The 16,477-nt window shown below is 36.3% G+C and overlaps 1 protein-coding gene across 3 annotated transcripts; it reads left to right on the top strand.

The window, feature by feature from the left end:
* The first annotated feature begins 5,539 nt into the window (after positions 1-5,539).
* On the top strand, positions 5,540-15,707 carry LOC107909356 (histone-lysine N-methyltransferase SUVR5). 3 transcript variants are annotated; one of them, XM_016836841.2, is made up of 13 exons: positions 5,986-6,125; positions 6,251-6,326; positions 7,512-8,105; positions 8,456-8,758; positions 8,859-8,969; positions 9,613-9,723; positions 10,129-13,017; positions 13,362-13,523; positions 13,871-13,987; positions 14,057-14,160; positions 14,255-14,392; positions 14,705-14,792; positions 15,006-15,707. In XM_016836841.2, exons 3-13 carry the CDS (start codon positions 7,620-7,622, stop codon positions 15,111-15,113), a joined length of 4,617 nt encoding a protein of 1,538 aa, XP_016692330.2. In that variant the 5' UTR covers positions 5,986-6,125; positions 6,251-6,326; positions 7,512-7,619; the 3' UTR covers positions 15,114-15,707. The 3 variants fall into 3 exon arrangements, with proteins under 3 accessions (XP_016692329.2, XP_016692327.2, XP_016692330.2); XM_016836840.2 differs by lacking the exons at positions 5,986-6,125; positions 6,251-6,326 and adding an exon at positions 5,540-5,843; XM_016836838.2 differs by lacking the exon at positions 6,251-6,326 and having other exon boundaries at positions 5,851-6,125.
* Positions 15,708-16,477: the final 770 nt, after the last annotated feature.

Here is a 16,477-nt window from a genome sequence, read left to right as displayed (position 1 = left end):
GGATAGTTCTTATCATTCAGATTTAGGGGGCGATGACTATTTCCGGGCTTGTATCCACATCAGTACTCCGCTCCTTCCAGCTCGTATTCACCGCCGTACTCTACTCTTCCCAGCTCAAGTTCATCGATGGCATTTGAGACATGATTTTTCATCTATGTTTCGCACACCCCTACATACGGATGACGAGAACGTTGATCACTGTAATCGCCCGCAATGTGAACGTCAAGCTCCACAAAAATATACCCCTAGAACCACACCATCAAACCATCAATTTTATGGGGTTTTGTAATATAAATAACTTCATATTTATGTAATGAATTTTTTTGGCATTTTATTTATCAATTAAAATTTTTTTTGCAATTTAAATGGTCAACTTTGTATTTATATAATGACTTTTTTGCCTTTTTACTTAGTTAAATTTTATGGTTTTTTTTATTTTGCAATTTCAAATTAGATTAACTGCAACAAATTGTAGACAAATTTGTGATTCAATCCTCTCAACATGTAATGAACTACATCTCAATTTTTACCCGATTGAGACGATTGTCCAACATGGTAGTTTAGGAGTTGGCATTTACTCTGATTATGACCGGCTAATCTGCATACGCCATACAGTTTCCCATCGGATTTCTCTCTAATGTCAATTTCATTATGGATTTTGGATGATTGCGGATGACCTTTCGGGTTCCTATGCAACCCTTTGTTTGGGACAAGCTAGAAGGTCGTCGGAGGTACCTCCCAAGTACATAGGCCAGGAAGCACGAGGAACTCGTTTTCCCATACACGCAGCGTGCGTCCGATGGTGTACACTTCATCGATAAATTATTCTACATTGAGCACAACTTTAGCACAAGCTGTCACGATATGTGCACATGGATAATGAAGTGTTTAAAACCTCATACAGTCGCACCGCCTATTTCGGAGATCAACTCTGTAGGACTTAGGTGGTATACCGGGTTGACGACCGATGGTCTCTGTAACTCGAGACGTTTTATTCGTCGTGAATATACTTCTACTATCATCGACCTCGCCATTCGACGGTTTGCAACCATTGCATCCCTAACATCTTCAACAAACACATGTCCTACCTCCATCTGGTTGACTTGTTGCTGACCCATTCTTGGCATCAAGGTAGCCAACCTGTAGAACGTAGTTGAGAAGATAGATGAAATTAGAAGATGTCGTGTTTTTAATAACACAGCGTTGATTCCCTCTACCAAGTTTGTGGTCATTTGACCATAACGAAAGCCCTCGTCAAAACTTTGAGCCTATTGTCACAGCGTGCCCAACCACTATCGGAAAGATGTGTTCATTTGACCCTCCATGTCACTCTCAAGTCGAGCCATTCTTTGGCGAAAAATGTGTGGTTCTAGCTCGTGCGCTGCATATGTATTAAGAAAATATAAGTTACAGAATTGTTCTAAAACATTAAAACTTATATTGAAAAGATAAGGTAATTCTTTACCCATTCTCACAACTTGTCTCTTCCAGTCTGTATTCTTATAATCTCATTCGAAGTTAGCCGCAATGTGCTGGATGCAGTAAACGGATCTCTATGGTACACCGAAACGCCTAATGGCTGCAATTAATCATTTTCTTCTATCAGAGATGATGCAAATATTATCGTTGCTAATAACATACCTCCGTAGGTTGGTAAGGAAGAACTCTCACGATTTCATGTTCTCCTTATCGACGATGGCAAATTCTATCGGGAGCACGTTCCTGTTATCGTCTTGAGCAACCACAAGAAGTAGGATCTGTGTGTATTTTCCATATAGTCACGTTACATCTACTTGCATAAACAATTTACAGTGGGGAAATGTGCGCATACATGGATCAAACGTCTAGAACATCTAATGGAAAATTCTTTTTCTCGATTGTACTTGGTCATCCAGCCCGTAATAAGGTCGTGTCTGCAACTCAATGACAGTCCCCGGTCCGTGTTCCCTCATAGCGGCTATCTATCCCTGTAACTCATTATACTATTCATCAAAATCTCCATACAGTTACTCCATTGTCATCTGTTTAGCTATCTATGCCTTCAGGTATGATACTTGATACTAGAATCGTGCCTGTATTTCGGTAATCAGTATTGAAACTTTAATGGTCAGCATGTCTTTCACCATTGGCATGATGCACATACAGATAGTTTTGGAGTCAAGTTTTCAATGATCTTCTGTCATACGTGTTGAAGTGCATGCGTGAGGCCCAACAAATTTTCGTATCTCTCACATCTGTGACTTCTGGATTAATGCAGCTCGTATCCGCCAATTGTAGCCTTCTGCCGATCTCCAACACTCTCCAATATATAATGTTGGTTTAGACACGACGACTTTGTCTATTGATATATTCATGCTATACCGCTTAATGGCAAATACGCATTCTTTCTTACTTTTGAATCTTTGGCCCACGAACAGCTCTTTAGGATCAGAATATACGGCCATCCGGTGAGCAAGTAGTATTTCAGGGTACTCCGAAAACTCAGCTATCCGCGTCGCATCGGGGTCTATCCGAAACATGTGTGCCCTAGGATTATTGTGTATTACAATATGACGAATCTGGTTTCCGACTGAAGACGCGTTAACATTTTCATCCTCATTCACGCCTTCGTCGTTAATACCATCTGGGACTTCGTCCACGTCGGGATCACTCTCACTATCGACTTCGTGATCAACAGGATCACTACTATAGTATACATCATCACCAATCACACCAGTCTCGGGTGCAACATTAAGATCAATATCAATCTTGTGTATAGTTGATTGACTATCAATATACGATACCGGAGCCACCATACACAGCTCTTGAACTCCATCTTCTTCACCTAATGGAGTGGGATCTTCAGTTGCCTCCACACTAGCTAACTCAGCAAATAACAGAATCGGTGCATTTTGGTTGCTCCGAGTCCCACTATAAAGAGCGACCATTGTCTCCACGTCTTCATCGTCTACAAGTTCCATTTCGGTAAATTTTATTGGATCCGTCGAAACTGAAAACTTGTAGAAAAGTTTTGATATCCTTCTCCCACAACATCTATAAATTTTTTCACTAATTTTTTCCTTCATATCATCAAATGAGATATTTCTATTAAATCTCATTGCTACTTGTTTGCAACATTCAAATATACATCCCATGGTTGTTGTCAAAATTTCTCCATCGAAATAAACGCATACAAAAAACTGATTCTCCATCTTCAATACTAGATCTGTTAACAAAATTTCAAAATTCTTAAAACAGTTTCGAAATGCAAAAAAATTACATAAAATATTTAATGCAAAATTTTTCATTCAGAAGCTAACAAAATTAATAACCTAACAAAATAACTTTCAAATAATAAAATTACTAACAAGACTCTACATTCCATTTAAAAAGAAATAAATCAAAATACCTTATCCTTCTTGTTTTCCTTTCTTTTTTTTCTTCTCCCTATCTTCTTATTTCCGTTCTGCTAAAATTTATGTTTGTGCTCATTTAATTTTTGGGAGTATATATAGGGGAAAATATAAGCAGCAGTGGGCCCCACCATTCGCGCCTTTGAGTTAGGCACAACTAGTCGTGCCTGCCAGATAGGCTCAAATAGTCGCGCCTCTGAGATAGGCTCAACTAGTCGCGCCTCGTATCTATACCTGGGTTATATACTGATCCGGAAAAAAATTAATAATATTTTATTAAACGAAAAAAATTAATATAAAAAATTGATTCGCGCCTATCAGATAGGCTCGATTAAAAAAATAATATAAAAAATTGATTCGCGCTTGTCAGATAGGCGCGATTAAAAAAATATATCATTTCGGTAATTAATCTAGCTGACAACCTATTTACGTATTTAAAATTTTTTAATATTTGGGTAAAAAACCCGTTTTTGATATTATCTTTTCAGAACCGTCTTCTCAAAATTAATTTTTCTAAAACTACTGTAGAAAAGAAAAACAAAATCCTTATTGTCAATATAAACCCCTCTAAACCCTTAACCTAAACCCTTTTACAAAAACACTAAAAGCTAAACACAAAAATTATTTAAAAAAATTAAACCCTAATTTAATTAATTTATTTAAAACCCCTAAACCCTAATTTAATTAATTTATTTAAAACCCTTAAAGCCTAATTTAATTAATTTAAAAAAAAATTCTAAACCTTGATTTATTTTTTAAAATTCTTAAAACCTTAAATAAATAAAACCCTTAATTATTTTAACAAAACAATAACACTACAACCTTAAAACCCTAAACCCACAAACCCTAGGCACTAAACATGCAAATAGCCATAACCCTAGAAAAACACGGGCTAAAACACGTCCCTAAGGGAGCAATTTTGCCATGTCAGCGCGTTTTGTGCTGACATGGCAAAATCGCTCTCTCAAGGGCGCGTTTTGTTGGAATTTCCCCCTAAAACGCTCCTACGTGGACGCATTTTGCAGTTTTCGGCCATTTCCGATAAATAATAAAAAAGTGGCCCATTTCCGTAAATAAAGTTAAAAATGAGTTTTTATTCGTAAAATGGTAAACTTTCACATTAAATTTGTCATATAAATTTTGAAAAAATTACCTTCAATAACCTATAAATTAATCTTCTTTAGATTATATATCAACCGAGAACTTGATTAACATTATTTTTTTAAAAAGTTCACATCAACATTTTAACGGCAAACATTAATTGTATTTTTAATTTAAACCTAATAAAATAAAATCTTTAAAAATTAAAACCATAATTAAAAAATAAAGTGCAAAATCAAAAGGTTAAAAAAGTATTAAGTGTTGACCAGTGAAATTTCATATTAAATGACCTAACGGTCCATTGGGTTCATTACTAGTATCATAAAATATACAACTCACGATTTAATCTCAATTTTCATTGATGTATCTTCATAAAAGCACGATAAATGGACATTTGTCTCTTTTATGGAAAATGACTTATAAAAAATATTTTTTTTTTGCATTTTTAATATTTTTTTATGTTTGTTTTATGAAAAATAGCTTGATTAATAAAAAATGATTTACTGTTAAAGGAAAAATAAGTTTTTATTTAAAAAAATGACTTTTCCCCTTAAAATGTGTTAGCTTTGATTTTTAAATGTTTTGATATAACAAAATAAAATTTTAAAATTCCCTTAATCATTAAATGTTTTGATATAACAAAATAAAATTCTAAAATTCCCTTAATCAAATTTTGCAAAAAGATCACCTTGATCACATCTAAAGTTATTTTCTAGTGTTAGAAATTCAAAAACAAAGTTTGTAAATGACTTAAGTAATTTACAAAACTTTTGAATGGTTTAATGACTTAAATGTAAACATTCAAATAGTTCAGTAATCATTTTGTAACTTTTTGAAGTTAAGTGACCAAAATGTAAACTTATTAATAGTTTAGTGACTTTGGAGATAATTTACCCTAAAAGATCAGATTTGACAGAAAAAATAAAAAGATAATAAGAATTAAATCAATCAAAACTACATAGTACAAGGACCTTTTATAAAATTCGACCATAAATAGACTTCTCACGGTAACCAAAAACATTAGAGACGCACCACAATTTCGCACATCAATTAATAAATTGAAAACCAAATCTGATCTCTCTCTCTCTCTCTCTCTCTCTCGCTTTCTCAAATCTCATCAAAATTTTCTCTATCTTTACCAATTTATCGCAAATCTCTATGCCCTTCCGCCATTAAACCAATTTTATATACTTTTTTAAAGTTTTAAAACAACACCCAAAGTCAAGTCCAAGAAAGAAAAAACCCCAAAGTCTAGTTTTTTGGATTTTGACCCCTCATTGTATGATAAAATTACTGAACCAGAACACAAGCAAAGGGCCGTATACAGACCAAAAACCTGTTTGAGATTAGGTAAGGGTCTTATTGTTATCTGTTTACATGTGTTTCCCTTTGTTGTTGTTTTCATGTTAGTTTTGATTTTGGCCACGGGGACAATGCCCAATTCCCCTCTATATCACGACTCATGAACCACATATATATATATAATTATATGTATAACCTCATCAACACCCAATTCCCCTTTCTAAAAAGAATGAAACCCTTTTCTCGAATCTCATTTGCCTAACAAAAAACCAACAACCATGGAAAATAAACATTGGGTGATCATCCATTTAACACTTTTTTATGTAGAAGGTAAAAATACATTAGCCACCCCCCCTTTTTTTTTCTTTATCTCCTAAGTTATGGATATTAGTATGTTTATGTAACATTTTTGCAGTCAATTTCTAATTCTTTACCCCTCTTCTGTGACCTAGCAGCTGCTCTTTGTTATGCGTATTGTTTACTTACCTAAACTCCCCCATCTCCCTGGGGAACTCACCCATTATCTTAAAAGTAATGAACCCTTTTATTTTTTTCTTGCAATTTTAGCCAAAATTTCAGGATATTAATTGTTCTTACGTTCTTAGATACTTGTTTTATGATTTGGGGATCATGTATATGTGTATGTGTTTACTTGTATCATCTGGAATTTGGACACACCTAGAATGTTAGTCAACATTTTGATGATATGTCTAGGCCATGGTGGGTTCTTACAAAATGTGAATCTAATGAAAGGAAATATTTTCTTTTGGGGGGTTTATTATTATTGTTACTACCAAATTAATGAAGGATGAAATTTGCTGATTATGTTAGGGTTTTGTGGCGTTTTTGTTTCTGGGTTTTGTTGGTTTGGACCTTTTCTCTTGGAAATTTTGGTTTTTGAGATGCATTTTAAGATCTGGGGTCTAGCTAGCCTTAGTGAAGTTTTTCTATGGAGAAATAGCATAGATTGTTCCAGGAACCTTACGCTTTGATAAATTAACTAAATGGGTTTTATATTACTAATTAATACATTATTAAACTAAGGTATCTTTGAAGTTCCTTGAAAGCTTTTTCCTTTTTGATGGCTTTCAATTTGATTCTCATATTGAAGCAATTGGTTGATTTTTCTTTACCTAATAAAAGGGTTTATCCTTTTTTAAAAAAAAAAAATTATAGAAAAGATTAGCACTTTGTTAAACTTATTTCTTTAGAAACAGAATGAAATGACTGATAATGATAAAAGGAGTGCAACTTTGTTCAAGAAATGCGATTAAAATTATGAAAGGATTGATTAAAAATTGACTATGAATTTTGTTCTTGATCCAGGGTGTTTTAGAAATTTATAAGTTTCTGGAAAAAGGAGTTAGAGCTAATGAATCCAATGCTGACGAAAGACCTTTAGGTTAAGCAACATGGAAGAAGTTATGTTATTTAAAGTCGTAAATAGTGCAGTGATTATGACCTTGTTGAGCTGGTCATTTGACCCCAATTTATATGTTTGCATAAATGAAACATCAAGCCCTATGTCCATTTTACATTGCATGAAGCACATTCATGCATGCATATATGTGCTTTTTACATGTTCATGTTCAAGTGTAATTGGTATCTTTGTTCTGTCTTTCTTTCAGTCCTACATAGACTATGTCATCCATACATACATATATACATATGTATATTCAATTTTCAGTATATATTTTGACAAGGTTTCTTTTGCAGCATCTTACTCTTGCCTGGATTGAACTTTGTTTGGACAGTAAAGTGATTTTGGGGGATAATCAATGTTTATATGCACATTATACTGCTTTAGAGATTCCAGGTTGTATCATGGAAGTGCTGCCCTGCTCTGGTGTTCAGTATGTTGCGGATTCTGATTGTGCTCAACTGAGTCCAGAAGCAACTTTTACTTATGACCGAGAATCTAATTGCTTGGAACAGAAGAAACAAGTTCAAGTGGCAGATAGTAGGATGGATGACTTATTACTGACTAATGAAGGGAATCAAGAAGGAAGACAGGATGAAGGTCAAGGTACAAGGGTTGAATTACCAATTTCAGAGGACCATCATAGTGGATCTTCATATTATCATTGTCAGGCAGAAGGCCAAAGATTATCTTGCGGATCACATGATGATGAATATGATGATTTGAATGCTCAGAATTGTTGCACTGGACCTTATTTGACCTCTGAAAACTCTCATGTCCTCGTTAACACCATCGAGAGTGAATCACCAATCAACAACAGGGAGGGAGAGTTGTCTCTTTCAGAGCCTAAGTGGTTAGAGCATGATGAATCTGTTGCATTATGGGTCAAGGTAGCATTTCTTCTTTTAGCTTTCACTTCCTTGAAATGCCAGATTTCGTATAATGTTATGGTTTTGACTTGCATTACAGCAACAGTTTCTATCACGTTCTCTCACGACATGCTCTACATTTATTGTCTTGGAAATGATTTATTTGTGTGCTTTATGGATTATCCATTTGACCTCTTAAATTCCCTTGATAATTCCTTTATGTTGTCTCCTATTAAATATATGTATATTTTTTTTTTCTCTCATTTTCTAGAAATAGTTTGCTACCATTTTATTATTTCCAATTTTCTAGAAGATAAGGATGCATGCTAAATTTATTTTCATATGATACTCTTTTGTTTCTCCAAGTATAGTGGAGAGGAAAATGGCAGGCTGGAATCAGATGTGCAAGGGCTGACTGGCCATTATCAACTTTAAAAGCAAAACCGACCCATGATCGAAAGCAGTATTTTGTGATATTTTTCCCTCACACGAGGAATTATTCTTGGGCAGACATGTTACTTGTCCGATCCATTAGTGAGTTCCCTCAGCCTATTGCATATCGGAGTCATAAAGTTGGACTAAAAATGGTTAGAGATTTGACCGTTGCTAGGCGGTACATACAGCAAAAGCTAGCTGTTGGCATGCTGAATATAATTGATCAGTTCCATGTTGAGGTATTGTTTTCTTTTTCATCTTTATAATTCTTGTGTATTTAATATATTTCCTCAATTCCTCAGCTCTATTCTTACCAGAATTCTATTCCTATTTGTGTAGGCTTTGATTGAAGCAGCACGTAATGTGGTTGTCTGGAAGGATTTCGCTATGGAGGCTTCACGCTGCAATGGTTACTCTGATCTTGGAAAAATGCTTTTGAAACTTCAAACTGTAAATCCTTTACTTGACATTTATATCATATATAGAGTTCCTCATTGGTTCATGACATCTACTTAGTTGGTGAAACCATGAAAAACCCAAGTTATTAAATTAAAATAAAAAGAATGAAAGGATAATTATGTCAGATAAGAATTTTATGAAAAATCTTTTTTTTATTTTTAAATATCCCCTCCTCTAAATCTATCCACTCTTAATAGCCAAAAGAACCAAAAAATAAAATAAAAACATTCCACACGCTTATTCACTTTTTTGATATAATATATCATTATCTCTCAAAATAAAATTTATATATAAATATATATAGGAATCAAGTCTATAGGAATTGAGATCATTACAGGAAATAACAAGGCAAGACAACTGAAAAAAAATGAATCTATAATAGAAATAGATATCATTACAGGAAATAATTCTGATAGCATTATTTCTACTAGATCTCTATTTCTGTATAATAGATTCATTTGTTTTCAGTTGTCTTGCCTTGTTATTACCTGTAATTATATCTATCTCTATATTGTATATCATAACCACTGTGTTATCTCCACTGTAACCTTTCATCTAATCCATCTCTATCTCCACTGTTCTCTTCTTTTACATGCATTAAAAATGTAAATGGTAATATTTCTGTTCTCTACAGATGATATTGCCGTGCTATATAAATGCTGAGTGGCTTCAAGAGTCTCTTCATTTGTGGGTGCAACAATGTCAGAATGCACATAGTGCTGAATCCGTTGAATTGCTAAAGGAAGTATGTCTCACTCTATTCGTGCCCGTTTATGTTATTATCAGTGCATAGTGAAATAGTTATGTTGATTGAAATTCACAAGTGGTCTTCTCATCATTGTAGAATTTCTGTTACCTAAAATTGACTGCCACCTCTCCCTTATCACCTAAAAGAAGAAAAGGAAAGGAAAGGAACCTTCTTCCCTTGACCTTTAGGTTTGGAAGTAAAGGTTTTACTACTAACCCGAACATTCTGTATACGCAAACAAGTGGCCCTGTGCATCAGTTGCTGAGCCTTTTTTTTTTTACTGGGCAGACTGTTCTTAGGATTGCATAGTCAATTTGATCCTTTAGGTCACGGACTGTTCATTAATGCATCAGTTGCATGGTGCATGTTGACAAGTAATTTTTCTCTTTGCTGTTGTTTCAGGAATTGTATGATGCCATACTATGGAATGAGGTTAAGTCTCTTGGAGATGCATCAGTACAGCCCACACTTGGTTCTGAGTGGAAAACTTGGAAGCATGAAGTTATGAAATGGTTCTCGACGTCTCATCCGGTATCTTCTGCTGGAGATGTCAATCAACGGAGCAGTGATGGTCTCTCAAACACAAATATACAAGTTAGCAGGAAGAGGGCCAAGCTTGAAGTTCGTCGTGCAGATACACATGCCTCCATGGTGCAAAGCAATGGGTCGGATCAAACTATGGCTGTTGAAATTGACTCTGATTTTTTTAGTAACCGAGATGCTGTAGATGTCAATTTGCCAACGCCACAACACTGTAAAAAGGAAGATGAGAGAGAGGAAACAACACCAATGGACACGTCAAATAGTTTGACTGACAGATGGAATAATATTGTTGTTGAAGCAAGGCATCCGGAAGTCATTCACACCAAGAATGTTGAAATAACAACAGCAAGTGAAGAGGTCAAGACTACCTCAACTCTGCACATTCAGCCTAAAGAAGTGGAATTAACACCTGTGAATGAAACAGTTGCTAAGAAATCCATAGATTCTGGGAGTAAAAACCGACAGTGCACAGCGTTCATAGAGTCAAAAGGAAGGCAGTGTGTGAGGTGGGCAAATGAGGGGGATGTTTATTGTTGTGTGCACTTGGCATCTCGTTTTACTGGTAGCTTCAGCAAAATAGAGGCGACACCCGCTGTTGGTACACCAATGTGTGAAGGTACCACCGTGCTTGGTACTAGATGTAAGCATCGGTCGCTATATGGCTCCTCATTCTGCAAGAAACACAGACCTAAAAGTGATGCAAATAATAGCTCCCATTCTCCAGAGTACACCCAGAAAAGGAAGCATCTGGAGATTATTCAGAGTTCAGAAACCACATTATGCAGAGATATAGTGTTGGTGGGAGACAATGAAAGTCCCTTGCAGGTGGAACCAGTATCGGTAATTGAGGTTGATGCCTTGCACAGAGGAAACAGCTTAATCGAGAAGCCTGAACATTCTGGTAAAGATCATGATGGCACAGAATTAATGCATTGCATAGGCTTATACTCCAATAATGGTTTTGATCCTTGTCAAGAAAGTCCTAAGAGGCATTCATTATACTGTGATAAACACCTTCCAAGCTGGCTCAAGCGTGCAAGAAATGGAAAGAGTAGGATAGTATCCAGAGAGGTGTTTGTAGATCTTTTGAAAGACTGTGATTCACTTGAGCAGAAATTGCATTTACATCAAGCATGTGAACTTTTCTACAAGCTCTTCAAAAGTATTTTATCTCTAAGAAACCCTGTTCCTGTGGATGTCCAACTTCAGTGGGCCCTTTCTGAAGCATCAAAAGACTTTAGAGTTGGGGAATTGTTAATGAAGTTGGTATACAGTGAAAAGGAGAGACTGCAAAGTTTATGGGGCTTCACTGGTGATAAAGGTACACCTTCGTCATCTTTCATGGAAGGACCTGTTCCATTGCCATTGGCCATCAATGATAGCTTTGATGATGACAAGACTATTAAGTGCAAAATGTGCTCTGTGGAATTTCTTGATGACCAGCAGCTTGGAACACACTGGATGGAGAATCATAAAAAGGAAGCACAACGGTTGTTTAGAGGTTATGCTTGTGCAATCTGCCTGGATTCATTTATTAACAAGAAGGTTTTGGAATCCCATGTCCAGGAGAGACACCATGTACAATTTGTCGAACAGTGCATGCTTCTACGATGCATTTCCTGTGGCAGCCATTTTGGCAATACTGAGGAATTATGGTTGCATGTGCTGTCCACTCATCCTGTTGATTTTAGGCTGTCAAAGATTGCTCTAGAGCATAATCCATCTGCGGGTGAGGAACCTCCACTGAAACTTGAGCTCGGAAATTCAGCTTCTTTGGAGAATAATTCAGAGAATGTAGGCAGTGTTCAAAAATTTATTTGCAGGTTTTGTGGCTTGAAATTTGATTTGCTGCCTGATCTTGGCCGCCACCACCAGGCTGCTCACATGGGACCAAGTTTAGCTAGCTCTCGTCCTCCAAAGAAAGGGGTTCGTTATTATGCTTATAAACTAAAATCTGGGAGACTTAGCCATCCTAGATTTAAGAAAGGTCTGGGGGCAGTGTCATATAGGATTAGGAATCGGGCAACTGCTACTATGAAAAAACGCCTCCAGGCATCAAAGTTGATTGATGCTGAAATCATTAGTGCAGAGCCTCATGTTATGGAGAATTCAAATCTTGGTAGATTAGCAGAACCGCAGTGCTCTGCCCTTGCAAAAATATTGTTTTCCAGAACTCATAAAACAAAACCACGGCCTAATAACCTGGACATTCTGTCTATTGCTCGCTCTTCTTGTTGCAAAGTGAGCCTTAAAGCCTCATTGGAAGAAAAGTATGGCATGTTACCTGAATGTTTGTACCTTAAGGCAGCGAAGCTTTGCAGTGAGCATAACGTTCAAGTTGAGTGGCATCAAGAGAAATTTGTGTGCATAAATGGATGTAAACCTGCCAAGGATCCAGATTTTCTGTCCCCATTGATTCCTCTCCCTAATGGTTTTGAGGGTTGCCAATCAGCAGATTCCTTGGATGATGCAGATGAGGAGTTGGAACTGGATGAATGTCACTATATCATCGATTCACAACATTTCAGAAAAGGGCCCATGCAGAAGGCCAGTATCTTGTGTGATGATTTAAGCTTTGGGAAAGAATCAGTTCCTGTAGCTTGTGTAGTGGATGAAGGGCTTTTTGATTCCGTTTACATCTCTGGTCTTAGTTCTAATGAGCAAAATGCTAGATCCTCGATGCCTTGGGAGAACTTCATTTATGTTACAAATTCTTCGCTTGATCAATCTCTTGATCTTGATGTTGAGGTACCTTCATATTTGGATTGTTTTATCCTTGTCTGGATTCCTACTACATATAGATGCCTTACAATTATCCCTCAATGGAGTCTAGTTTGGTTGCATGTCACAATGACCTTTCAACCATAAGCTGTTCTTTGGATTCTTGATAATTTCTTACCTGGAGATTTCTGGGTTTTGTTTGATCATACGATGAAATGCAATTTCTTAAGACAAGGCACACTATCATCCTTGTTTCTTATGGATTGTGTATCACCTGTCACGTGATGCGATAATTTTTACATTGTTTGGATTGGCTTAACTCTTACATTTTTTTTTTCATTTTCCTTCTAATTACTTACATATCTTTCCAGAGTGTGCAACTTGGGTGCACCTGTTCCAATTCAACATGCTTTCCTGAGACATGTGATCATGTATATCTCTTTGATAATGATTATGAAGATGCGAGAGACGTATTTGGGAAACCTATGCGGGGTAGATTTCCCTATGATGACAAAGGGCGAATTATCTTGGAGGTACTGTAATTCTTTTTCTGTCAAGTGTCAACCATTGTTAATTTTCACTAAAGCGCCATATGTTGATGTTGCTTGGTTGCTTATGGTGTTTCTCAAATCACGTATAAAAGAGCATGTGCTTTTATCTTGTCAAGGGAGTGCACTATTGACTTGATATGATACCCACAAGAGTCCAATATGATTATTTTTTCCTTTTAGACTTGCAATGTTTCACCTTCACCATTCAGAGCACTATAGAAACACATGCCCTTTTCACAAGTAGATAATGATATGTAACCTTGTTGGTGTCTTCCTGTGCTCCTCGATTCTGGTTTATGTCTTGAGATAACCTTTGTGAAACTGCGCAGGAGGGCTACCTTGTCTATGAATGCAACCGTAAGTGTAGCTGCAATATAGCATGCCCGAATAGGGTTTTGCAAAAAGGTGTACGTGTAAAACTGGAAGTCTTCAAAACCGAGAATAAGGTAATTATTTCAACTTTTTCTTGTATTCTAGAGTTCTGTCCTCTGACATTGCTTCATGTTGATCTTCAGGGCTGGGGGGTCAGGGCTGGTGAACCAATTCTGAGTGGCACATTTGTATGTGAATATGTTGGGGAAATCTTAGGCGAGCAAGAGGCAAACAATAGGCTTACCAGGTTTCAATCTCCTTTACAGAGATCTGCTTTTACTTTGTGCTTGCTTTTATGCTTATATGCTTTATTGCTGAATCGGGTGTATGATCTATATCAGGTATGGTAGAGATGGTTGCAACTATATGTTTAACATTGGTTCTCAAATAAATGATATGAGCCGGTTGATTGAAGGACAAGCACGATATTTTATTGATGCATCCAAATATGGAAATGTTTCGCGGTTCATCAATCATAGGTGAGGATACACTTTTATGCATCCACTATCGCATACTGAAATGTTTTCCCATTCTGGCATTTCCAAGTTGTAACTTGGCCCTAAAAATTGTGTGACTGAAGTTCCAGAGATTTTAAATATGTTCACCATTTTCTAATTATGTGTAATAATGACTTTAGCATTTATGACATTTCTGAAGGAATTAGTTTAGCTAAGTGGCTCAGTTCAACTTGCTGTATTCAGAAAATGATGCTATATCTCTACTTTTGAAATCCCAAGTTTCTATCGATGCACTCATGAAAACTTCGTGTTCCGTCCTTGAATTCCTCTCAGCTGCTCGCCAAATCTTGTGAATCATCAAGTTCTTGTGGACAGCATGGATTGTCACCGAGCTCACATTGGTCTCTATGCCAGTCAAGATGTAAGTGCTTCTCAAAAATATTGAGTACAAATCTGTTGCATATATGGAACCTTAGATGATCTATTGTTGAAAATGGTTTGTGGAATAAGATGTGGTTTAGATGGCTGAGTTTAATCGAGTGGCTAGTTATCAAAAAAAGTTTAGTTGGGTAAAGAAGCTTTTAAATAGGCATGTCTTTGACATTTCTTTCCCTCCTATTTCACTATTTTGCAGATATCTGTAGGTGAAGAGCTGACTTTTGACTATCGATATGAACTCCTGCCTGGACAAGGATATCCATGTCAATGTGGAGCTTCTACATGTCGGGGCCGCCTTTACTAAACCCTCAGTGAGCACTACGGGATCTCTATGGCATCTAAGATTTTGCTTTTCGAGTTCACAAATGCGGATACCAAGCTCTAACATAATAGGAGCTTTACCTCCATCAAACCATTCATGGGACTAAATCTGGCATTCTAACAGTTCTTCATTTTATCCGGTGGTTCTTGCACTAGGGCGACTATAAACTGCCAAATCACTATCAGTTGGAGGTTAACAGGCTCCATACAGAACATGCAACTTGCTGTACAGAATTTTCAACCGAACCAGATTGGTTCTATGGTAGTTCTTTCGAAATGGGTTGAAAGCATGCTATGTATTTACTGGATCTCTTTCCAAACTCTCCCCTCTCCCCTCTCCCCTATTTCTTTTTCTTCTATCTCGAGTAGTGAAGTCCGCTTTCAGGCGGATTAGCTGTCAAATTTTTTCCCTTTTTATGGTCCATCGCAGTTCTTAGGTTGATAGCTTAGCCTAGGAATGTTAGAAAGCAGTTTTTTTTTTCTTTTTAATGCATGAATTGCCTCTTTCGGGTAGCTTTCCTTTTTCGTGACATTCTCTAAACTGCTCTCTGTTGTATAAAGTTTGAACAATTCTTCCTACTGTGCCTTATCGTCATTAGGTTACTTAAATACTCAATCATGACATCCATACATTTTGTAAAATAAACAAAACTGTCACCCTCAAGTGAGTCATGAGCGAATTTTCTCGAGAAACAAACAGAAACATGGATATCATTTAACCCCGGAAACAAACAGAATCCACCAAATCTGATGTTTAGAACTTCATTTCCCCTTTCTGAACCACAAAGAACACAAGGAAGCCCATAACTGAATGCCACTAAGCCTGCCATTCCTGTTTAAGAATTAAACCCAGAAAGCTGAAAGTTCATGAAATGAAAGCAAATGGAAAAAGGTTAAATCACTTTTTTGACCTTAATATGGGAGCAATTGTCAACTTCAAGAGTTAACTTGGACAAAGAAAAGATCAAGTCTCAATATAAGAACAATTTTTTAGTTCATATCCTAAATTATTTCGTCCTGTTAAGAAATTTCATTTGTTTTTATTGTTAAAAGTTAGTCTTTATATGTCTGCATGAGGTCCACGTGACACCACATATAATTATCTGGTTAATTCATTAGCTATGCTAGTTTTGAATAGTAGAAATTGATGAAATTTTTAATGGAAATAATTAGTTTACTATTTGATCTAATACATGGGGACTAATTTGCCCATTTTCTGTGTGAATGGGGCAAAATACAACCTGAGTCTTAATACGGGAGCTTCCATGGTATTTTTATCTTATTCTTGCTAAAACTAAGAATATCAAGTGACCTGCATGTTCTATTTCAAGCTCGCTTAAGATGCAT

Source organism: Gossypium hirsutum, chromosome D03 (genome assembly GCF_007990345.1).
Source record: "Gossypium hirsutum isolate 1008001.06 chromosome D03, Gossypium_hirsutum_v2.1, whole genome shotgun sequence".
In the NCBI taxonomy this organism is placed as follows: domain Eukaryota; kingdom Viridiplantae; phylum Streptophyta; class Magnoliopsida; order Malvales; family Malvaceae; genus Gossypium; species Gossypium hirsutum.
The sequence above is the reverse complement of the archived record's forward strand: the minus strand, read 5'-3'. Positions and strand labels throughout refer to the sequence as shown.